This window comes from Pseudochaenichthys georgianus, unplaced genomic scaffold (genome assembly GCF_902827115.2).
Source record: "Pseudochaenichthys georgianus unplaced genomic scaffold, fPseGeo1.2 scaffold_464_arrow_ctg1, whole genome shotgun sequence".
NCBI lineage: Eukaryota > Metazoa > Chordata > Actinopteri > Perciformes > Channichthyidae > Pseudochaenichthys > Pseudochaenichthys georgianus.
The window spans coordinates 117501-143514 of NW_027263028.1; the positions used below are offsets into that span (position 1 = coordinate 117501).

Genomic DNA, 26014 nt, shown 5'->3' on the forward strand with positions numbered 1-26014 from the left:
AACAAAAACATATTTCCTCTTGACTGAGCATCAAAGGATCCAAATAAACTTGTGTCCGTCACATTCTATTAGCTTAAGACTGTGGGACAACATATGGTGCATAAGATTATGAAATGTCTGTCTCAGCAGTGCCCCCTAACTACATCTGCCAGAAGCCTTACTGTTGTGCCTACACGAGGATTAATGACATAGTATTGACAATACCCTTAACTATTCTTACAAAATTAGCCCACAAGCCATTGCCTTGGGTGTCTATTTTTTGCCGAGACTCCCCTGAGATATCCCCCACCCCACTCCACACGCACAGAAAAAACAGGAAACTTGCTATGATATGGTGGCTTCCTTATTGCTTCCCATTTGCCTTCTGAATGGCTCCAGCGTAACTGGCCTAGTCAACACGGGAAAGCACTTTACAATGTAGATCTGAAAATGTGCTCAAACAAAAACAAAAAGCCAGTTAGAAAAATACACTTCTCTGTAGAGTGATTACGAGGACAACGCTATTGACCTTGGCTACAGATTCAGCTGTGATAAATTGTAGCTATGCAAGCTAAGTACCTAGCACTGTATGCTTCTGTATTGCTTTGAAATGTATATAAATTATTGAGTTGCTGTGGTTACAGAGCAAGAGAAATCACATTTTGGAAACACTGACCTGTCTGCCACAACATTCGTCATTGTGAGGCTTCTCCAGCACTGAGGAATAGACAGGTTGATGATTCAAAATGAATGTTTCCATTGAACAGAGACTGAACATGTTCAAGCCTTAGCCGTGGATGGCCATGTGTTTTTACCACCTTGTTGGCTAAAGAACAGAAAGTACTAAACTACTATTATTACTACTACTACTATTATTACTACGACCATAAGCCAAAATCAGAGCCAATACACAAAAAAAGGCCTCTGGTGAGATGCACCAAGTTACCCGAATAGGAAGTCTTAAGAAGGAAGGGATTTCCGCACCAAAGCCATGTGGCAGCTGTCACCAAGCCACACGCACCCAGGCTAGCCCAGCAGGACGATAAGGTCAGATCAGAAGTAACCTGCTGTGTTAACAAACTGCAGACTTATCACTGTGTACATAAAAGAGCATGAAAGAAACCTAATAAGACTGTACAATTGTTGGAGAAACTTACGTCAATATCAAAGAAGTCCTGGGAGTCGTCCAGCCCCTGCACCCGGATTTGTAGTCCTCGCCCATGGCTTTTGCTCCCGCTGAGCATGTTCCCACTGAGGCTTTGGCCCGGCTCCAAGGTGCTGATACCAGCATTGAACTGGGCTCCCAGCCTTATGCCTGGGGTCTGCAGGGCCCGGTATGAACCCTCAATATCCCCCATTACTGCTCAGAGCAGCTCTCTCACTCCTGCAAATACAGAAATTATTATTACGGTTTGAAAAAAATAACGAACACTTTGTAGTGAGTGAACTTTGGGGAGGGTAAATCTGTCTGAGTGTTGTAGGCTGACTTCGGTTGATGACTGGTTTCATTCCAAAAAAGTAGTGTGGCTGTCTGAAGCTGTTTGTACATATGTCAGGCTCATTCCTGATACGTTTAACCAGCAGGGGAAGAAGTATGCAGATGCTTTACTTGAGTAAAAGTACCAATACACTGTCAAAATACTTCATTATAAGTAAAAGTCCTGCATTCATAATCTTACTTAAGTAACAGTACAAAAGTGTTATCAGACAAATGTACTTAAAGTATAAAAAGTAATAGTGCAGAAAAATTACCTAATGTGTGTATATAATTATATATGTGACATTTCTAGATACTATTGTTGCATCAAGTAGCATTTTACTGTTGTAGACACAAAGTTCTGAAGGACTTTTTGTAAAATATTTAAATAATTTAACTCTACTTGTTTCATTTTTAGAGATGCAGTTTGTTAAAAGAAGATACAGCTATTCAATAAATGTAATGGAGTAAAATGACATTAGTTTACTTTTAAATGTAATGGAGTAGAAGTATAAAGTTGCTTAAAATTGAAATACTCAAGTACCTCAAAATTGTACTTAACTACAGTATGATTAAGTCAATGTATTTAGGAGAAGAACCTTGGTTACTTCCCACCTCTGCGTGTAACACACAGAAACGGACATAGCTCAGACATAGATAACATACAGATGTCCTCCATGCAGCCAGAGTGTAGGTGGAAACCTGCTAAAAGATAGTTTACGACCTGAAAGCACTAAAAGAAAGGACGACGGAAGGAGTGCGAGTTGTTAGGCGTTGCATGTGGCCACAATCGGCCAGCAAGACTCAAATGTTACACATACCAACATTTTAAAGCGGGATACCATTACGTTAACGAACCACATATATCTCAAAACAGGTTTTAGGTAAGGTTTATTTTACTTTCGGTGAAATGGAGCTCAGTGGAAACTAACGTTAGTTTACCGACGAAAGCGGCAGTAAGCATTAAAATATCGTTGCCGAGTTCTTGTCTCCGAAAAAGTCGTCACACAGCAGTATCTTAATGTGATAGTATACCAATAAAGAAGCATTAGACTTACCGTTTTGCCCGTGTCGAAACAATTTTGTTAAAAGTTTGCTAGACTGAAAAGGACATTATCCCCGTCCATGGTCGTCGTCGTCCAACCGAGTGCGTTCACAGACTGCTCTGTCATTGGCTAAAGCAGTCCCCCTCGTTCTGCCATTGGTCCAAATGTGGCGGAGGATTGTAGGCTGAGAGCGGAGATTTACCTTACTTTACTTTAAATAGCCTGGATGGATGGACAGTAGTGTGGACAAAATAACAGATTGTGGACTTTTAAAAAAGGCCTCGTAGCAAGTTTAAAAAGTGTATGGTCTCGTGGCTTAATCTGTAGGCTGACGGTTGTTCCTCACCCTGAGGAAATAAAACGATTGTTGTATCTGATCAATGTAATCTGAGTTTTTATTTAAGTTTGGGCTAAAGCATGATACATATGTTTATTGGGTATATGTGTAATAATATGATATGGGTTTTTTTTCTGTACCCTCCATTTAGTCACACGTCACATTAAGTAACTGTGTGTGTGTGCGTGCGTGCGTGCGTGCGTGCGCGTGCGCGTCACTCACGAGGCGATCCCACTCCCAAGTATGCGTCGCTAAACGCTTCAGATTTGAAAGTTAAATCCATGAATCATTTGTAGTTTGCACTGCAGTTTGTTTTGTAAACAAATCGGACTGATTGAATAGGACCATAAAAGAAAAGAGTCTGACACTGTAATGGAGCTCCCCCTACTGTTCCCTCTAAATAAAGAACTAAATTGCATTAGGCTCCTTCATATTAGATGACATCCTTACAAAAACAACTATAATGGACTTTAAATATTAACCTACATACATATTTCTTTCAGTCACAAATTACTCTACAAGAACAAAACAAAACATTGGTAGACAAAAATGTAAAACAGCCTAAAAGTTATACAACGTTAGGAAAAGGAGAACAAGTAAATAATAATAATTAACACATTGATAATAATAAAATAAATGTCAAAAGAATAACTTTATATATAGGAGAATATACTAAAAAATGTGGATCTTTTATGTCATCTTTTATGTATAGGATTTTATCATTTTTATCAAACTACAAACTTACATTTCACCTTCTTGGTTACGGGTGACAAAATGATATTTTCAGATTACATGCAGAAATATAATAATATAGTAATTGAAAGAAAGCAATGCAACAAAACAGAACATGTTAGAACGTATTCAAGATAGATTGTTATAAAAAGGTTCAATGAAAAAACTAGGAATTAAATAAGATGGCTAGAGTCAACAAAAATGTATCCTTAGGTGCTTTTATTAACACCAACATGCTTTAAAAACACAAAGTAACAAGGATTGTACAGGAAGAAATCAAAACCCTCCTATATACATACAGGTCGAGGACACATAACTGGTGCCTCTCTGCTCTACAGCCACAGTCAGACTCCCCCAAAACACTTGTGGCCAGGGTTTTATACATGTTAAGCCCCTCCCCATAGGATAATCCACTATTTATACCCCTAACCAATGTCATTCTAATCTACAAACACATTCACAATGCAAGACAAATTACCCAAACACACCACATCAAAATAGGTCAACATATTATCTCTTTGACCACAGAAGCCCCAAACAATAACATTGTTATACTTGCAAGAAAAGTGCCACCCGCGCCCATGCACTACATGGTATGCTCCAATTGCGCACAGGTGTTCCCACTGATTGCGCCTCTACCTAAGGCCGCTTCTTTCTGTGGCTCTGTTTGGCCTTCACAACCTTGAAGGAGAGGGTAAGCAGGTTACTTGCAAAAAGACTTCCAATGAATTAGTTTTGAACAAACAATGACTTGGGTTTTATTTTATCAAATGTGTGTTACCCTCAGTGTGCCTTTTACCATGCCCCTATGCCAACTGTGATGAAGGCTTCTTCTTCACATTACCACCCTCCTCTCCTACATCAACGATGTTTGGCAGCCTTGACAGGTAGTCTGCGGTGACGTTTTCCTTGCCTGCTTTGTGCCACACACAGAACTTGAATGGTTGTAGTTCAAGATACCATCTAGTCACCCTGGCGTTCCGGTCCTTCATGGTCTGAATCCACGTCAAGGCTCTATGGTCCGTCTGTAGGTCGAATTCCTCCCGAATAGGTAGTACCTTAGGCTGTCCAATGCCCACTTGATTGCCAGACACTCCTTCTCGATGGTGGAGTACCGGGTTTCACGGGGCAGAAGTTTCCTGCTGAGATACAACACTGGACGTTCCTCTCCTGGTTCTCCCTGAGCCAGCACTGCACCGATGCCCACTCCAGAGGCATCCACCTGAACCAGGAAGCGTCTTTTGAAGTCAGGACTCTGCAGTACCGGAGACGAGCACAGTTTTTTCTTCAACTCCTGGAAAGCCCTTTCACACTCCTCATTCCATTCCACAGGATTCCGAGCAGCCTTGCACGTGAGGTTGGTCAATGGAACTGCTAGAGTGGCAAACTGAGGAATGAAACGTCGATACCATCCAACCAGGCCAAGAAAGGACCGTACTTGTTTCTTGGTACGAGGTCTCGGACTGTTCAGGACGGCCTCAACTTTGTCCACCTGTGGCCTGACTTCACCGTTCCCCAGCTGATACCCAAGGTAACGAGTCTCCTGCTTAGCCCACTCACATTTCTGTAGATTGAGTGTGAGTCCTGCGGCATGGATTGCACCTAGGACCCGACGAAGGTGATCGAGATGTTCCTCCCAGGTCCTGCTGTAAATGACCACGTCATCCAGGTAGGCAGCACTGCAGTCCTCGCACCCCAGAAGAACTTTGTCCATTAACCTCTGGAAGGTTGCTGGCGCACCATGTAGACCAAACGGCATCACAGTAAACTGGAAGAGGCCTAGTGGGCTTCTGAACGCGGTGAGGTGCCGGGACTGGCTTTCCAAGGGGACCTGCCAATACCCCTTGCAGAGGTCCAAGGTAGTGATGTAGTTGGCTCGACCAATCCTCTCCAGCAGGTCCTCAATCCGGGGCATTGGGTAGGCATCAAAGAAGGAGATGGCATTCAGCTTCCTGAAGTCAATGCAAATGCGGAGAGAGCCATCCTTCTTGGGTACAATGACAATAGGGCTACTACACTCACTGGTTGATGGTTCAATTACTCCCAGCTCGAGCATCAAGCGGATTTCTTCCTTCAACGCCTCCACTAAACGTTCCGGTACTCTGTAGCATGCCTGCCGAACTGTGTTCTGCCCCGGTTTTACTCGGATTACATGCTGCAACACACCTGTCCGGCCTGGTTTCTGTGTGAACAAGTGGGGAAGGGTATCAAAAATAACTTGCAAGTCAACTGGCTTCTTACCATCCAGGTGGGAGAGATCGACCTTCGCTGGCTGCTGATTCCAGGCACCAACTACCCCTTCGGAGTCATCCTCTTCAACCACCCTGCGGGCCAGTAGTGAGGTGATGGGAGGAGGGCTGCTTCTTTCCTCCCATGCTTTAAGGAGATTGACATGATAAGTCTGCTTTTTTTTCCTTTTCTCCGGGTGCAAGATCTCATAAGTCGTAGGCCCCATCTTCCTTAACACTTCAAACGGTCCCTGCCATTTGGCCAGTAGCTTGCTAGAGGAAGAAGGCAAGAGTAACAAAACCTTTTGACCTGGTTTGAACTCACGGTTGCGTGCTTGCTGGTCGTACCATCGTTTTTGAGTCTTCTGGGCATCCATTAGATTGAGCCTGGCCTCCTCTCGGTACTGATCCAACCTGTCCCTGATCTGGAGGACATACTGCAAAATACCCTGCCCTTCTGCCTTTTTGTCTGTTACCTTTTCCTCCCAGTTACGTTTCAACAGATCCAAGGGCCCTTGGACTGGCCAGCCGTAGAGTAGCTCGAACGGGGAAAATCCGGTGGACGCTTGAGGCACTTCCCTGTAGGCAAAGAGTAGAAAGGGTAACCACTTATCCCAGTCTTTTCCAGTATCAGATACGAACTTCTTTAGCATCCTCTTGAGGGTTTGGTTAAACCTTTCAACAAGTCCGTCAGTCTCTGGGTGGTAAGGAGTCGTCTTGATAGCTTTTATCCCCAACTCCTTATGCAGTTGACCCATCAGGCGTGATGTGAAGTTGGTTCCCTGGTCCGTCAGAATTTCCTCAGGGATTCCTACACGAGAAAACAGCTGAACAAGAGCACTGATCAACTTTGGGGTGGTTATAGACCGGAGAGGAAAAGCTTCAGGAAACCGAGTAGCATAGTCACATACCACAAGAATGTACTGGTATCCTGTTGAGCTTTTTTCCAGGGGCCCCACAATGTCCATGGCAATCCGCCTGAATGGGGTTGTTATCACCGGCATGGTTTGGAGGGGTGCTCGGTTTGATTTGCGGAGAGGACAAGTTTTCTGACACTCTGGGCATGTTTTACAATATTTCTGCACATCAGTGTACATTGAAGGCCAAAAGAACCTAGAGGCAAGTCTGAGATAAGTCTTATAGTGACCTAGATGTCCTGCCCATGGAAGTGTGTGTGCAAGGTGTAGTACTAGGGATCTACAGCTACCTGGCACAACTAATCTCCTGCCGTCTTGCTCTTCCCCCTCATAAAGCAGGTCATTGTGGAGAAAGTATGCTGCACCACCTACTAGAGCGGTTTGATTGGCGGAGTTTAACACCTTGGTTAGCAAAGACTTTAACAAGGGATCAGACTGTTGCAACATGGTCATATTCTCTGGTATTTCCCACTTTACATTTGACAAAGCATTGCCAGGCATTTCACCAGGTAGAGGTGACCAAGCGTGTTTCTCTAAACGCCGTTGCCGACGTGTTTTCCTTGGTGCTTTTGTTCCAGCACTGCACAGACTACCACATAAGTCTGGCAGAGGCTGGACACCAGGATTTGCTTGGGCTTTTGCCTGTGATCGTGTCACTACGAAACAAGAAACATGCATGTTCTGTCCTGACAAGGGTTCACAGACATGTTTAGTACTGCTAAGGAGATCATATAGAATAGGCAAATCCCTCCCCAACAGCATCTCAACAGGTAAACTTTCAATTACCCCCACGTTTAACAGATACCTTTGGCCTTCTACATCAACTGTAAGCTCTACCTGTGGTTCTGGCTTGCAATCACCATGTACACATAACACATCTGTCTGCAGTCAATAGCACAAGGCACACAACTTTTCCTAATGAATGACATGGAGCTTCCAGAGTCAAGGAGAGCAGTTATCATTTTACCATTAACTTTTACCGGGATCACTTTACACCCTCCTTCCCTGTCTTGACAGTCAATCTCCTCACCCTTTCTGGGCACATAACACAGTCCTGTCAGTTTTGGCTTCTTCAGGGGGCAATCTGACGCTTTGTGTCCCTGCTGCTGACAATGATAACATACAAAAGGTTTAGTCCCTGACTGAGCAGAGGGTCCCCTGTCATATGCCCCCCGGTTACCTTGACCAACCTTTGGAAAGTTGTCCCTCTGGTGGTTCCAGTCCCTGGTTTCATCCCGCGTTGGTCGTGATGTCGCCCCCTTTCTGGCGTTCAGGAACTGCATGGCCAACTTGGATGCTATAAGACCATCCTCCGGTTCATGTTCTTTTACCCACGTACGAGTATCTGGAGGAAGCACCTGCAGCAGCTGCTCCAGGATGATAGTCTCCCCCATCTGTTCTTTACTCTTCTGCTCCGGTCGCATCCAGCGACAATAGAGCCCTTTCAACCGGTGGTATGATTCTGTTGGTGTCTCCCCCGGTGGCGATGAGGTGGCCCGGAACCACTGACGATAGGTCTCTGGAGAGATGTCAAATTTGACCAACAGCGCCTCCCTCAGATCTGGGTAGCAGTTGGACATGTCTTCATCCATCGCGGTGTAGGCTTCCAGGGCTTTGCCAGTTAGCAAAGGGACAAGTCGACAGGCCCATTCCTCCCTTGGCCACTGCCATGTCTTTGCCATGCGTTCGAAGCGTAGAAGGTAATTTTCAATGTCTTCACCATTTTGATAAACTGGCATTTTTGGCTCCTTACGATGAACTGCCGCTACACCCCCAGAAGGATTACCAAATCTGTCAGGAGAAGACATCAATGAAGGCCCAACGTCAACGTGTGGACCCCCCCGGTAGCGATGTACAGGCTGCTGGGAGGCCTCAACTGAGACCCGCAGGCCCCTGAGCTCCTCCTGTAGGATATCATCTCTCCTCTGCTGAGCCGCTATGAAGTCCCTGACAATATTTACAATGTCAACGGTTGAGGAACCCACTCCTGGAGATGGCCCAGGTTGCCGCTGCTGGATTTTCGGTTTTGCACCTTGGGTTTCAACACTAATTGATAGTCCTTCTTCGAGGTTCGATGAAAAAACTAGGAATTAAATAAGATGGCTAGAGTCAACAAAAATGTATCCTTAGGTGCTTTTATTAACACCAACATGCTTTAAAAACACAAAGTAACAAGGATTGTACAGGAAGAAATCAAAACCCTCCTATATACATACAGGTCGAGGACACATAACTGGTGCCTCTCTGCTCTACAGCCACAGTCAGACTCCCCCAAAACACTTGTGGCCAGGGTTTTATACATGTTAAGCCCCTCCCCATAGGATAATCCACTATTTATACCCCTAACCAATGTCATTCTAATCTACAAACACATTCACAATGCAAGACAAATTACCCAAACACACCACATCAAAATAGGTCAACATATTATCTCTTTGACCACAGAAGCCCCAAACAATAACATTGTTATACTTGCAATAAAAGTGCCACCCGCGCCCATGCACTACATGGTATGCTCCAATTGCGCACAGGTGTTCCCACTGATTGCGCCTCTACCTAAGGCCGCTTCTTTCTGTGGCTCTGTTTGGCCTTCACAACCTTGAAGGAGAGGGTAAGCAGGTTACTTGCAAAAAGACTTCCAATGAATTAGTTTTGAACAAACAATGACTTGGGTTTTATTTTATCAAATGTGTGTTACCCTCAGTGTGCCTTTTACCATGCCCCTATGCCAACTGTGATGAAGGCTTCTTCTTCACATAGATATATAGAAAGATATATATATATATACTTTATTGTATACTAATAATCAATAAACACATTGGGAGCAGCTGCAACAGGCTGCCATCTAGCACGGCGCAATAATGGCATATCATTATATACTGTAGGGCTGAAACGTTATTTTTTCCATTTTCTATTACTCTTTACTTTTTTTCAAGGTCAATTGATTATGTATATAAAAGGTCTATAACATGTCAGAAAAAAAGTGAGACATTTTCATCAAAGATTAGCAAAATCTGATAGATGCCAGTTGATCATGATGCTCACATAAAACCTAATTATTTCTCATGGACATTTTGTTTTTGAAGTAACTAATGTTTCATGGTTGGCATTCTGTCTGCACTTTGTTGCTTCCATTTGATATGTTCCTATTCTCTGGTTGATTTCCCCCTTTTTGCACTCAGGTCCAGTACAGGCTGACAGCTCACACACTGCTGTGGGTTCATCACAAGATAGGAGGACACAGTAAAGTCTGTTGTGAGGTGGGAAACACCAAGAGTGTTTTTCACCACATAGTATCTCCCTTTTCCATGTCTTTGTGTCTCTGCATTCTGTGTCTTTGTTGTCTTTCTGTGTCTGCTTTTTAGTCATTGTATCTATCTTTGTGGTCATTTTGAATGCTTTCCTGGTTAATACCTACGTGTCTCTTCGACTGACATTTTGCAGGGGAAGGCCGGGGGCCCTGACACTTTGGACTCCTGGGACTGTGCCTGGTCGGCCTGTTCAATAATCCGCCCATGTATTCACCTTTGTAGAAATGACTTAGAAAACGCTTTTGTTGGCAATGGACACAATAACAATAATGTCATAACATTTTCACAAACTAGGTTTGTTCTTAGTAAGGACTTGAGAATGTATAGCCTTTCTGAACTGTTGGGGAAATACATGTATTTCTGCACATGTGGTTGTCTTCAAATAACATTGTTTGGAATGTGCACATGGCTTTCTTAGATTTACAGAAAACAACATTGTTAGCTTGGATTACTAATCTTAAAATGGATTGCAGTGGAGAATGTTTGTCTTTTGACTCATTATGTGTTTCAACCCACTAAAGTCAGAAAATACTTTTGAAATCATCCCATAATGAAATGTGTGATCAATTATAAACTGAAACTTGCCCTTTTTGTGTAGGAATACTCTCGTCTATATGTGATTTTAACTAGGTGGGATGTAGAAGGTCCACATCTACTTCAGTACAATGTTGATTTCCCTTTAATTTGATGGTACATTATACATCCATAGAAGTAGTAGCTGAGTATATGAGGGAAAAATACTTTACATTACATTTATCTGACAGCTGTAAATGATAGTTACATATTTTCACATCAAGATTTCATACATTAATAATAGTAGAGTATATATTAATATAGTATATAGAAGTATGGATCAATCCAACAGTATACAATTGTTTACAAACAAAATTATAACTTGACAACTAAACTAACTAAATCCTTTTAATTGAGTCATTTTGCATAAAAAATACTTTAGATACAGTAGATGAGAAATGATTGCAAATGTATGTATACATGTAAATATGTAAATCGGAATAACATGCAGAAACGATATAAAGGATCATCATTGATCAGTAGGGGTGGGAACTAATAAGCATTTGCTTCCTCCTGCTCCCTTTGGACACATATGATTTATTATTATTATTATTATTAATATGAACATTTTTGTTGAATATATAAATATTATTATGAATATTTGTGTTGAATGTATAAATATTATGACTAGTTTTTGTTGAATATATAAATATTAGAATATTGATAAATACTGTGTATTCTAACAATACGGTATTCTGTTTTTCACATTTGTTTTTTTTATTTGTTTTTTTAATCTGTTCGAAATAAAGATGGAAATTAAATGAAATGAGATAATTGAAATACATTCAATTGAGTTCAGAACGATATTGAATGCAGGATTTTTACAAGACCCTTTACTTAAATAAAATATTTGAATACTACTTCCAAAACTGATTAATTTAGTCCACATTTGGCAATACACCATGATGAACCACATGTTATCTTGCAATCTATGTTAAAACGTAATCTAATCAAAGTGCAGAAGTTGTCCAAGAGTCGGCGAGGCTCGGAAACGAGAAGAAGTTTTTTGTAATCGGACTCTTTGACGTGACGTTGGAGGATATGATTGGTGGGCGGCTCTGGTATATATCCGTCAGGCTTCAATCCCACCTTCTCGCCAGTGGAATTTCATCTCAGCTTCTGCACCTTCAGGGCAGACGAGAACACACAAATAAGTAAGTAATTCACAGTTTCTACTGAATATGACTGCAATGCCCTTACATATGACCTCTACGTGTCTTCTACATAGCCGACTGCTACTTGTCGGAGAGCCAGTTTGTTGGTAAACCTGGAGCGTTACAGTATGTTCTGGCCTGACTCCGTGTCATTTCTCCCTGCTCAGCTGTATGCCTACGTGGACTTAGCGAGCTAGTAGAGCAGACTGTAAGCTAACCGGAGCTCGCTAGCTAATGCTACAGTTCAACTTGTACTTTTTACGGCCGTGTTAACGCTGGCTCATTTATATTAAAATGATACGAGCCCAGGGTTTGAGTGTGGCCGATTTATTTCATCGTTTTATTTTCAAACCACCGATAGCCTAATGTCATTATAGCTGGCTAAGGCACAGCTTGAAGTTGTGTGCAGGGCTTTTGGTGAGCCAAGCTACATGTTAGCCGAGGAGCTACGTGTCACAGTCGCGCACACACCACAGTCAAAGTTTTTAGCAAGTTTGCTAACTAGCTTTAGCTTGGGGTTTGGAGAAAGTATTCCATACTACAGTGATTGTGCTACTGATTATCTCAATTTAACCAACACGCACACGCTTTCGCTAAACATTTGGCGTTATATTACTGTCCCTTTGTCTCGATTTCAGTCCATTATTTATGGTTGTTCAACGTTAGCCGACATGACGGCAGCTAGCGTTCACTCTGACGTGTCGCTGGCAACTGTCAGCTAGTTAATTTGATATCGTGTTGGCTAGCACTCACACTAACCAGCTACTTAAATCCTTAATCTGGGATTTGTGTGTAACGTTAGAGAGGCTCCAAGGTTGTCATACTGCAGCTAACGTTAATGCAAATGTAACTAGCTAGACGAGCACGTCAGCGTTAACTTGAGCAGCTCATTAACATGAATGACCTCGGAAGATCGATAATGTAAAGCAATGTTCTATTAAGAGACGTTGTTTGATAGCTTTAAAGTGCGATTGGGTTCTTTATGAGTTTGGAGCTTGTGAGCCATTATATGTCAACAGTTGAAACGCAAAACTGCAGTAATGACATAGTAATTCAAGCAAAACAGCCTTGCATCACTGTTGTAATTCACACGTGTCCTTTTAAGCCATGGAGGTAAGGGTTACTCTGTCTAATCATTTACTGCTGCTCTAAAAAAAAGCTTTCGTGGCTTTTACATAAGTAGTTGCTTTAATAACGTTAACATTAACAACGTTATGCCCATCACTAGTGCACCAAATCAGTAAGAGCTAGTTAGTTGCAACCTTTTTTACCTACTACCTACTTGCAATATTGTTTATGCACAAAAAGGGACCCTTAACTAAACATGGAAGCGTGTGTACAACTCAGTTGTAACTTAAACCCATGTCTAATAACATTCTGATGTGATAGGGAGTTGATGAAACCAGTGGAAAACAACTTTTGTATTATAGACACTTGCTCAAAATGTCACTTTGAATCATACATAGACATAAGAGAGCATTCATAGACTATTTACCTGGCTATCCACAGCTGCTTCATTAATTGCCAGGTCTGGTCTCCTCTCTGACAGTGAAGTGTCCAATTATAGCAGCCAGATGCTTTCCAAGGAGAAGGAGATCCAATGGCACCTATACTTTACTGGAGTTCAGTAATGCACGTCTTGGCTTCAACTTTATCTGAATTCTTCTCAATTGCTGGATGGTTTCAGTTGTATGAGATGCCATTATTCCTACTACTGATCTCCCAATTAAGCTCTACTGTCAATATAAATATATACATATACATAAGTTATACCCTAGCAACAGCTGCTTCTATTCCTCACTCTGAATAAAGTTGAATTGGAGGGTTTTTATTTAATTACTGATTGCGCTGTTAAAACGAATATAAACATCATTCGTTTTATTAAAGGTTACATGATGAAAGGGCTAATACATGTAAGCGATATTACAAACATATCATACAGATATTTTTAAAGGTCCCATGTCATGGCCATCTCTACTGATCATAATTCCATGTTGAGGTCGACTAAAATACATTTACATTGTTCAATGTTCCAAACTCACATTGGTTTCTCACAGCATCTCTGTATAGTCTGTGTATTCACTCTCTGTGAGCCCACTGTGCTCTGATTGGTCAGCTCGCCCACACTGTTCTGATGAGTCTACCACAGTTACAGCGGAACATCAGTGTGTATGTGTTACAATGGCGTTGGCAACCAGAAAATGACAGCAGTAAGGACAAACGGATGAGAATGCTGCGTGGGGTCTGGGTGCCGTGTTGGCGGGACGTTGCACGGCTCGCTGCTGCGAGGAGCGGACAGTGTGAGGCTCCACTAGCACCCCACCCCCCAAGCGCGTCACAGTTTCGTGTGTGTGTGTGAAATGTCCAACGAGGCGTTCTGGGGCAGCAGACGGGTCTTCTCTGTGTTAGAGTTTTACTCGCTACAAGGTGTACTTGAGGGTGTGTGACTCTGCAGACCGGTCACATGCAGAGAAAGCAACATAACACAAGGGGACGGGTGATAACCGGAAAAGCATGACATGGGACCTTTTAAGTACAATTTTCTATTTCCGTGCACCGATAAGCCTGCAGCGGTGGATCTGTGCAAATGCTTTGAAGTAAGGCCCCTGATATATTCTTTTTTTCTTTCTTTGAAGCGAAAATATCATCCTGGTTATGTGTTTAAAGCTGATCCTTTTTTCTTTGTGGTTTTTTAAGGCAAAAGCTGGCAGGCTGACGGGAAAGTGCTTCTTTACAGGACGGATTAACTGGTAACTGACCATTTAGCTGGTAAGTTATTACAACCTTTAGCATTGTAAGCACTGATAATGATACTACTTTAAGCAATTAGAAGCCTACAGTTTGCCTTAAATGAGATTCTGTCCACAGCACCCACAGCTTGAAAATGTGTTCTGAAGTGTACTTATGATGTTGGAGTGGAAGGCTTCAGCACTTTCCAAAGATGTTTGTTTGCTTATGGACATGTTGCACCAGTCAATCCTGTACATGTGGCGAAGGCAGTCAGCACTTGTAGTTCACGTGTTCGTATTTGAATTTTGGCTATCAGGGAGCGTTAGATCTCCAAAGCAAGCTGAGAAAGGTAGCCATGATTTGAAAAAGACAACATTTATACTTTGTATCTATTGAACATTTAAAAAAAAAAAAAAAGTAAAATCCCTATTCATCCCTATCCCAGTCAAAGCAGGCAGCAAAAATAAAAATACAAGGTTTTATGTTGTGCTATATTATGGGTTATTCTGGAGGAATATAAAAATAAATGAATAGTTGTTTACATATTCAAGTAATTTGAATATGTAACGGACTGTATCAATGTTGGTGTCTTTCCACCATCATGCATGTCTTTGAAGTGTTTTGCACTTTCTCTTGCCACAAAAATGAGAACCTGCTTGTACGGTCTACCTCTAAAGCTAAAGTAATGTTGATACAAGTCGTTTTATATTTCACAATAATAACATACTTATTTAATGTTTCGGTTTAAATTCAGATGAAGGATATTCACACACTTAAGATTGGCAACATGGCCCTCAAACAGTGCAGTGCAGAGCTGCCTTACATTTATGAAGCCTGAGGAAGAAGAGGCCAGTGAGAGGGTGGTGTAAACTGGGGAGGGGGAAAGTGCCTGCTATACTGACTACTACCATGTTGAGGCTCAAAGTGAATTTTCTTTAATTGCCTAGTCTATGGGAAAAAGCGTCTGATATCAACAAGTAATCTGTGACATCTGGGAGTCTCTTCCCTGCTTTCAGATGAGTTTCAGGCATGCTTCGGGGCAAGATCCACCCTGAAAAACAATTCGCATTCTTTTGCTCTTGTTGGCCAGAATTTAAGTTTCTCTGCCAGACAGAAAAACAGACGGTAACTCCTGATAAAGTATTAAGTTTAGACATTGACAGTGAAGTGCAATCAAGCTTTAGTCACAGCACTACTTTGTTTACTTTTTATTATTTGCAGAGAAAAATATGCGTTAACAACTTATATAAGACAGAAATCAAAACGGCTGTATGGTCTTTTAAAACATTGGTTAAATTGGCTTCATGCTTTCTTTATTGGAAAGAGTTAGTCATGTTCAAAGTCCAGAGACATGACGTCTGAGTATTCTGTCGGTGGATTTTTCCTTTTAATCCTATCCCACGTGGACGTACAAAGGGGTCAGTGGGCAAAAACCCTCTTAACCCCGGAACCTGCTCACTAGGTTACACTCCTCAGAATAGCCCTGGTCTAAGGGAAGATAAACTGGTTTCTTCTGGAAAGACAGAATGCACTGCAGCTGTGGCCCTGCCCACACCACTGTTTTCTTTGTGGTGCTAAGGCCTAATCTCTTTGCTCAGGCTCAGCCGACATTAACACAGTGCAGACATGGTAATGTAACAAGAAGTGTCATTATTATTTGAGAGGCTTCTTTTGATGAAGGTAGATTAGATAATGGTGGAAACCCAAAGTCCAACTATGATACGCTTGTATAGCGTGCTAAGACTGTACATGTGACACTTCAGAAGATACGGTCCAATATTCAAACGGGTCTTGTTTATCTAGTTTCAGCCATCATCAGAAAAGGAATGTATGCACAACTTAATTTCTCGATTGAATAAGGAGCCTATCATATCCTTTGTTACTGGTAGTGCTGCACCTCTACACATGGCAAACAATATCCTGTTAAATCCAATCAGTGATTATAACACACTATGTCACACTTGCATGTAAATATATTTAACAATCAGAACGGGTATATTTAAATATGTTCATTCAAATGATCAACATGTTACCTTGTTGTAATATCTTGTTTGAACAGTTGCTATACAATTACTTTAATTTAAAAATGTTTACCTTGTGTGAATATGTACTGTCCTGTTTTTCACTCGTACTCTGTTGCTGCTTTTAAACTCCTTATTTTCCCCAGTGGTATTAGATAAGGTCCATCTTATCTTAAAACCTGTTTTTGTTGCCTTATTTGCATTAAAACAATACAAATAAGAAGAATGCTGAATTGTTGACCAATTATTAGATGTTAATGTATAAGTATGACTGACACCAAATATTCATACACCTGTGTATTGTTTTCCTACGGAGCCCCTAAAGGTACATGGAAAAAACAGAAGAGAAGTCGGGATAACGGGTTAGTATCTCGTTTTGAGAAAGTTACCGTTGCGCCAAGGAGGAAGTGGAGCGCACAGGAGACAACCGTATCATTGCAGACTGTTATGTTTATGTGGGGAAATGACAGTGCATACATTATGTGAGATATATTTCGTACTCTGACTTCATTTTAAGGACATTTCGGCCAGGGGGGTGTGTGGTCACTCCAGGAGACAGCGGGACGTGTAACTCAGAGAAGAGCAGCACCAGCGCTCAAAGAGCTTCTATGCACCGCCTACTCTGTGGTTACCTTCATTGAACAGCTAACGAGTGACCGCAGGCTGTTACGTTTTAAACACACACACACACACACACACACACACACACACACACACACACACACACACACACACCGACCGAACTGCCCGATTACTCCCCCTTGTATTAGTTTTATGAAGGAGATGTCCGGTCACCAAGGCGCATTATGTGTGTGTGATCTGCTCAGCTCCGCTCTGTGCAGGGGCGGACTGCGACTGAAAATCAGCCCGGGAATCTCACCCAGCCCATGTAAACTGTCAACGGGGGGGGGGGAGCCTCGCCGCGGGGAAACCGTGGACTTATGGCGCGTTTCCACTGCAGCCCTCGCTCGGCCTCGCTCGGTTTGGTTAGGCCTTATTAGGCCCGGCTCACTTTAATGCTGCGTTTCCATTACAGTTTAGGAACTGGGGCAGTAACTATAGTAACGCAGTGTAGGCGGAGCCGTGACGTCATCTTCAATGAGCGCCCCAAAGAACAACACAGCCGTTAGCTCTTAGCACTCAGAGCTCACAGCTCCTCATATCTGTTCAGAAACTAGACAAAAGTGAAACAAGTACAAACCACAGACTGCCTGTGTCATGGAGAATACAGTCGCTGGTTTATTTATGTCTGTAGGCCGTTGCTGTGAGTGTGGACGGTCGGAGCATATACAACGTTAGCTTGGCCAAGCTACATTTAGAAAACACGCATTCTAAAAGGGTTTTTCGCCTGCCGTCTGTCTGCAGACTTGTCAAAGCATTAATTCATGGTTTTTACTAACCGGTATCAGTATGTTGTTACTTCGGCATCATTTTGAAACGTGTATTACAATTAAATCACGGTCAAATATGTTCATCTTGTTGTAGTTGTAGCTCCCTTGCCAGCGATCCTCTCTAGTTTAGCATACTCAGCCCGACTCAGCCTGGTTGTTCCTGGCCCTAGAACCACGATTTAGTCGGGCCAGAAAAAAGGTGAAAAAGTAGCCCCGGGCCAAAACTAGACCAAGTGGAAACGCAACCAAAAACGGGCCCCGCACGGCTCGGCACGCTTAAAGCGAGCTACCCGCTGCAGTGGAAACGCGCCATTAGTGGCCCGATCGAAGTGGGCCGTGTGGCCCGACCGGCCCACTTCGGTACCGGCCCATCGGGATTCGTCCCGAACGCCCTGATGGCCAGTCCGCCACTGGCTCTGTGTGTTCGGAGTGTTTGTTTCCCTTTAAAACAGCTGCGGGCAGCAGGTAGCCTAGTCATGGACTCATAGATCAAAGAAGACTGTTTTACAGGCTCTCCTGTTTTGCCAATCCGGTGCTTAAACAAATAGCTCTACACCCCTGGCCGAAATGTCCTTAAAATTAAGTCCGAGTACGAAATATATCTCAAATAATGTATGCACTGTCATTTCCCCACATAAACATAACCGTCTGCAATGAAATGGTTGTCTCCCTTGTGCTCTACTTGTACTTGTACTTTCTCGTGCGCACGAGATGCTAACCCGTTATCCCGACTTTTTTTTCAGGTCCCTTTTTAGGGGCTCTGTATTTTTCTCCTAAATATCAAATCAAGAATTTCATTTGAATTGAAGTTGGAAAAACATTGTTTTAATTCAGCACAAAATAAGATGTTAACAAACCTATTCAAGTGCAAAACGGTATGTTAAAACTAGCAACAATAATTTCAAGTTGGAAAAAGTCAGCAGTGCCACTCCTAAAGAAATCCAAGTTTCTCTAAAGCCCGTAACAAATAGTTATACACTTTAAATCAAATCAAGTTTTATTTATACAGCCCATTTATAAACGATTTTTGGTCGAGCCAAAGTGCTGTAAAGTAAAGACCAACTTTAAAAAGACAGGACAAATGCATTGTATATTTCACATGGAATAATAAAGGCTTAGTAATAAGTCTTTCAGTGTATATAATCACCCAAATATACAAACATTGTTTTTAAAATATCCGTTTACAAAAATGTTTGCTTAAACAGAAATCCACACACCATCACTCGTATTGATATGCTAATTGAGCATATAGGTTTTTGTTATAAAGCCTGCTGCTACACCTGTTTAATATCACCTTTCCTTACAGTGGACTCTCTGTAAACGTGGGATTTTGACCATGAGCTCAGTCGCTGTACTTACGCAGGAAAGCTTTAATGAGCACCGCAGTGGGCTTCTGCCAGAGCAGGGTGGTGGTGAGTACTTTGATTTTGTTATGATTCAGCTTCATCTGCAAAATGAAAAGCCATAATTGGACTCGTCTGCTTTTGTCTTTGAACAGCTGCTGGGGCAGGACCCGGCGCTGTAGAGGAAGAGGATGCACTTCCTACCTACAAGGATGCTTTCCCACCTCTGCCTGAGAAGGCGGCCTCACCTGAGGGGACTCAGGAAACTGCCAACGCCTGGACATCTAAGATCCGTCCACTCAAGTCCTCTGTTATCACCCAGGTAGAACACTTTACGAGTCACTCACACATTGACTTTAAAGGTTGTCTGGTTTTTGTGTTTATAATTGCGTGCAACAGCATTCCACTATTGTTCTTCAAATCTTTATTCTTCAACTTATTTCAACCAATGTTTGCCGTTTAACTACTTCAGCATACTTTCAGCTACAGAAACCATTCAAATATTAAAATGTCCAGCTCCTTCAGGACATGACTGCTATGACTAATCTTGTTTTGGACATTTATACTTTTTATAATATTCAGCTATTCAAACTTTTATTTTTACAATGTAACCCAATGGGAGGAACCTTCAAATCCTCTTGTACCTACACCGTGCGCCAAATGCTACTCCTTCCACATACTTTCAGCTAGAGACTTCGTTCCAACTTTAAAACTATCACAAGACATTCAGCTATGTGCTTTGATCTCAAAACAGAGTGGAGGAGAGCTTGAAATTCGCCCAAAAAAATTCTTCTTTTAAACCTGCCATAAGTCCCAAACCCTACACTCCTGTGACATAATTTGTTGATGAAAATGTAGGAAAACATCTCTTAGGTTGAAAAATAAAAACATTTAAAGGTGGGGCAGGTAATTTTGGAGAAACCAGCTCGAGTGCACTAGAATTAGAAAATACACAGCCGGAACAAATCTGCCACTTCCTTACAGAGCCCCTCCAACACACAGTTTGTGCACAGATGGAAGGCTGACAGGCAGGTAGGCCATCCAGTTATTTTAGCCGTTCAGGTGATTGGTCGTGCTTTTTACAGTACTACGGCTTCCACAGATGACATTTTTTTTTGTATGGATTTTTTGTCAAAGCACTTCAGATATCCATTGCTATCGGGATGTCAAGAGCATTCCATGGAACATAACAAAAAGTGTATCACGAGCCGGTTTCTCAAACATACCTACCCCACCTTTAAGTATAGCACTTTAAAAAAATGTCTGAGGGCAAGGATGTGATAACAACTTTTCACATGAAACCCTCTCCTTTCACTGATCACATCTCCATGGAAACCTTTGATCTCTGGACACAGACACAGGTGTTATGATTAGGTACACAGACACGCTGACTGGAGTTTAACAGACTGTCTAAGCCTATTCTGTACTATCTGATGGAAACCTCATACACACTTTAACATTTTCCACATATCTTCCAGATTATTGGGGACATATGGTTGTAGTTCAAAAACATGCAATTCAAATATTTTGCTGCTTTTCCCAACGTTTTTCTTTTCTTTTCTTACTACACATTCAAGACCCCACTGTTCATGTACCCTTTAAAACAGCCTGCCACACTGCCTAGTACCAGGTGTGACTGTGGCTCTGTGTTAGTGCATTGGTCTCTCAATTATAAGGTTGCAGGTTCCATTCCAACAGTCATCATGTTAATATCCAGGGTTCGTACGGGTGCTTGAAATCCTTGAAAATGCTTGAAATTTGACGTGGTGTTTTCAAGGTTGGGAAAATGCTTGAATTTTGGGAATGGTGCTTGAAATTGAGAAAGTGCTTGAAAATGTAAATGCTTTACTTTTACAATAAATTGCTGTCTGACTGAATAGTTCGCTTTTTAGATTAAAATAAAAAGAATTGCTTCGCTTCTACATAAAACAGCTCCGCTGCGGCCTTCCTCACGCTATGCGCGCGACCTGCAAGTGTTGGTGTTACGTGTGACCTGGGCATTCTGATGAGAGTGATAGATGACTGTGTGCCAGGAGGTTGCAGTTTCAACGAGCGTAGGCTAGTTATCTGTGTTGATTATTCTCGCGTCCAGGAGAGAAGCTTAAAAAAGGAGACTAAATGGAGTCTCTGAGATTGTTTCAAATTGGTACTTTAATTAATAAAAAGCGTGGTAATGTTACAAACAGGCTATTGTTCGGACAGAAAAGCAGCTGTGTCTCTGGCTCTGGCAAGCGGAGAAAGAGGCTGAACTCCTCAGGTCGCGCTGTTTATATATCCTCTGCTGGCTCCTCCCTGCGTGCCGGCTCTCCACGTTTCAATTACCGTTGTGACGCATATCAGAGGATAAAGACATTGTACATTCAATATATATCTAAACACGCCTTTTCTCCTCCTTAACTCTTTCATGACTTTTCATTTAACACATTCTAAACGCTGTAATCAATACTCCAAAAAATACAGGAAATACTTCACAGCAGTTTGGTTTCCGGTCGTTCCGAATGTTGTCTCATGCTAACCACAACTGTAAACAATATCGTACTCGAATAAACTGTACCTTATCCAACAATAATAATATCTCGACGTCTATAGTTGTAGTGTTGAAATCAGTAGGTTTCGCTGTGCAACATCATATCGCTGCTAAATTCACCTCTATAGTAAATGGTATATTAGCCGCATGCTAACCGGAGATGAAGGATTTTCAGAATAAAAGCTCAACAACTGGTTGTGCACAAGAACTTCTGGTTTTTCAGTATAAAACAGCATTTAAACTGACGGTATGTTTAAGGTGCACTATGCTATCAAAACATTGATTTTAATTTCTAACACTAGCAGAAGACAAATACAAACCATGGCTAAGACGAGGGTCAAGCCCACGAGTAGCCTCCTGCAAAGTTTGCAAAAATAACGATGGGAGAGTCTGCGCTGATGAGCCACATGAAAGGTACGCCGTAGAAGAGCATTTTAGATTAGGCTAACGTTGCATGTTACGTTTGTTTAAGCTAACGTTAGCAAGCTGAATAGCGAACTCGATGAGGGATAATAATAATTGCAGGGGACAATCATTTCAGAGGAGCGTACCTATGTTAATATGTGCGTTACAGTCGCCATCCTGTGGTGTTCAGAGGATGAAGCTCTCACGGCATTTCGTGTTATAGTCACGAAATATAATCTATTGATTCGACACAGAGCGATTTTGAAAGCAAAGTATTTCTACTGGTAGTATGTTTCGTGCCTAAACCAAATGTGACTTGCTCTATCGAAATCAGTCACATTGACCCGAAGACACATTTTCGTTTGTATTACTGGTCTGGGGGAAGCTCGCGAGTGTGTTTGTGTATTTTTGCGTTTGTGTACCGGGGAAACACTCACAAGAAACACCGGCTGTTGTTATGCTTGATGTGACGTTAAATTAGTCCGTTCTCTGCTTGCAATTATGCCGTTACAAGCTTCAAAGTTGTATTTATCATCTGAATTTGCCGAAACAAGTTTAATATTCTGAAAGCCAATACTTTGTATATTTGAAAACAGATGAAAACAAACTGTCTTTTATATAAAATTGAAGTATTATACAAGTAAAACTACATTTTGCTTTAATCCCATGTAATTGTAGAATGAACAGTCTTCTTTTGAAGATGTATAAGTCAGGTGTCTTGAGTAGTCAAATTACCTACAAGTAATTTTACACATTTGTAAATATTATTTTCCACTTATTACCATTGCGAGTCTATTTTTATGCAGCTCTGCGTGATTTTGTGGCTACAATTCAGACTAATACGCAACTAGAGGTGGAATAAGTACTCGGATATTGTACTTGAGTAAAAGTACAAGTACTCAGATCTTGTAGTGAAATTATAAGTACTCAGATCTTGTACTTGAGTAAAAGTAGAAGTACCAGAGTGTAGGAATACTCTTGTCACATTAAAAGTCCTGCATTCAAAATGTTCCTCAAGTAAAAGTAGAAAAGTATTGGCATCAAAATATAGTGAAAGTAGCGACAGTAAAAGTAGTGATTGTGCAGATTGGTCCATGTCAGAATAATATATATGATATGTTTTATAATGATTGATCATGAAAGTGTTCTCAAAGCTGGTGAAGGTGCAGCTAGTCTGAAGGACTTTGTAGACTGCAGGGTAGCTGGTGGATTCACTCCAGGTGGAACTAAAGTCTGATTTAACACTTGATTATATTTCACATCATTCCTCCACATCTGTAAAGTAACTAAAGGTATTAAATACATGTAGTGGAGTAAAAGTACACCATTTACCTTTGACTTATGTTTACTGCTAACCTAAAAGTACCTCAAAAATAGTAATCAATAATGTATTGAAAAGTTATTTTGCTAATTGTTTTATATTGGCTCAGACAGGTTATTATATGGGAGGCCTAGTCTACGTACAGATCACTAATTTTGAAATATTAAACTTAGTTTTCATTTCTTTAATTTTTCATCCTCGTGTAGAAGGCTATCGCGAAACACACATTTGGTTGTTTATAGCATAAAGAACATCTGATTTAATGGCAGGTAGGGAAATAATCATTTAAGTATGTGTATATAAATATGTAATTTACAACAGCTGTAAGATGCTGGAAAATGCACCTTGAAAAGTGCTTGAATTTGACTTTGGAAAAGGTGTAAGAACCCTGAATATCTTTATACCTTACTACAATTTATCAGCTAGTTATTGCAGGATAACACGTACTTAGTGGAGATGTATCAACTATACTTAAACTATTGCACATCTTTTAAACATTATTGCTAAAAGTCAGCTATTAAAATATTCAGCTTTCTCTGCATTTTCAGCAAAGTTCAGCATCAAATTTGCGCAGCTTACAGCATTCACAAGCATTTTCAGCAGGAAATGCCTTTTCTAGTTTACTGATAATTATTCCACTTCCTCAGTTGGTACTACTTCTACATTAACTGGAATGCATTTCACAATTATTTTTAAGGACCTGCAACATGTTGAATGAGATATGTATTTTGTGGAAACAGGGTCAGTATGCTGTCTAAAATGTATAAAGAATTATAAAAGTCATACAGTTACAAAAAAAGGAACCTCTTTGCTTCACTTTGTAAAATTAGATCTTCCTTATCATAGCAGATGTGGTCGGTAAACGGTGAAGGCCACTTGCACAATATTTTCTCTGAAAGTTATAAAATATACAAGTGGTGCACGATAATTATCGGACCGATATTAGGAATTATGACGTCATCCCGATAAACCCGATAAAAGTATTAATAGCCCCGATAATATACAATATATTTTTTGGGTAAAATAAAAAAATCCTGCGGTGTGGGTGGATTGGGGTGAGGGGCGCTTGTTTTTCACTCGGCTCCTCCCGGTTTGCCAGTACTGTGGTATTAGTGGTTTAGGAAAGAGGAGTTTTTCACAAATCCAGCGCTCCCGAACTCATGCCTGGCTGTGACTTAAATGGCGTGCGGCCGTGAAGCCAGGACAGTAAACAAACATGTCGTCGGTAGTATGGGACTATTTCAAAGTTTCAGAGTTAGATAGTTCGCTTGCTATTTGTATTAACACATGCAGAAGTTCCACGAGGAGGGAAAAAGGCAACGAGCTATAATACTTCCAACCTGATTAGTCACCTGAAACATCGCCATCGCTACGATGGTGTGTTAAAAGCGTACGAAGATGCCTGCACTGCTAAACTAGCGGCGAATCCAAAGCCAGCTGCAAAGGCACCGGGGCTTTTACCTATCGACGAGGCTTTTGAAAATGGCAAGAAGTTTGCCAGAGACGACCCCAGGGCTAAAACGATCTCTAACTTCATCATAGAAATGATGGCGCTTGACGACCAGCCCTTCTCCCTCGTCGAAGATAAAGGATTCAGTCGGCTAGTTCATCATTTAACCAGGTGTGCAAAAACTACAGGTACATCTAATATATATATATATATTATATTATATTAGTATCGGTCTTGAGAAGCAGGAAATTATCGGTATCGATTTAAAAAAAAAAACAATATCGTGCATCCCTAAAATATACCCCTGAATATTCAAGGATCACACTGTAAAGCCTTTTATGAGTGTATCCAAGTTTCTTTTTCAAAAAATGTATACTCTATACTAGTGATCGACCGATATTGCTTTTTCAAGGCCGATACCGATTAATAGTAATCAAGGAGACCGAGAACCGATATACATTTGCAGTAAAATCAGAACATCTTGGTGTCAAAATGTAAAATAACACAACTCAACACAACTTCTTTGAAATGCATGTAAGCATATATTATGTTTAATGAACTTTTAACCTCTTAAGCCCCACGGACCCGAGCTCAGGTCCGAAAATGCTATATATGTAGCAACAGTGCTATATCTGAAGTGTCATTCATGAAACTATTAATATTCCATACCCATCTGACCGGAAACTTGGCTAACTGACGATACGAAAAAAAAAAGTTTTTCGAAAACAAAGTCTCACAAGAAGCCTCTAAATGAGCCCATGTCAAAAACGGGCAATTGCTATTTCTGCTCATAACTCACAAAAACGATCATTTATAATTCATACTTTCTGCACAAACAACACATTTTCTGAAAGCTGAGATTCCACAGATTCCATGGGTATACACCCATCACTACAGGCACAACATTAACCGAGCTAGTAGCCAGAACATAGCAAGTAAACAATATCAGTTTTCAAATCCATGACAATAATTAGGTCTTGCCTTGGCTGTTTTGTGATCAAAAGTTGTGTTCAAAGGAATAAAAACGCTGCTCAGGGTTAATCCAATGTCTCTTGTCACTTTAAAATGATTA

At 41.3% G+C, this 26014-nt stretch overlaps 2 protein-coding genes across 2 annotated transcripts in view; one reads left to right on the forward strand and one right to left on the reverse strand.

The window, feature by feature from the left end:
* Nucleotides 1-2683, reverse strand: part of farp2 (FERM, RhoGEF and pleckstrin domain protein 2) — a 64925-nt gene extending 62242 nt beyond the window's left edge. The window contains exons 1-2 of the mRNA XM_034078691.2: nt 2515-2683; nt 1137-1363 (exon numbers count right to left, since the gene is read on the reverse strand). Coding sequence (XP_033934582.1) covers nt 1137-1337 — 201 coding nt within the window. The 5' untranslated portion in view covers nt 1338-1363; nt 2515-2683. The remainder of the gene's footprint in view (nt 1-1136; nt 1364-2514) is intronic.
* Nucleotides 2684-11647: 8964 nt separating this feature from the next.
* The window catches only part of hdlbpa (high density lipoprotein binding protein a), a 44340-nt gene continuing 29973 nt past the window's right edge, over nt 11648-26014 (forward strand). The window contains exons 1-4 of the mRNA XM_034078694.1: nt 11648-11754; nt 14452-14523; nt 19203-19308; nt 19395-19561. Of these exons, the coding sequence (XP_033934585.1) occupies nt 19233-19308; nt 19395-19561 (243 nt within the window). The 5' untranslated portion in view covers nt 11648-11754; nt 14452-14523; nt 19203-19232. The remainder of the gene's footprint in view (nt 11755-14451; nt 14524-19202; nt 19309-19394; nt 19562-26014) is intronic.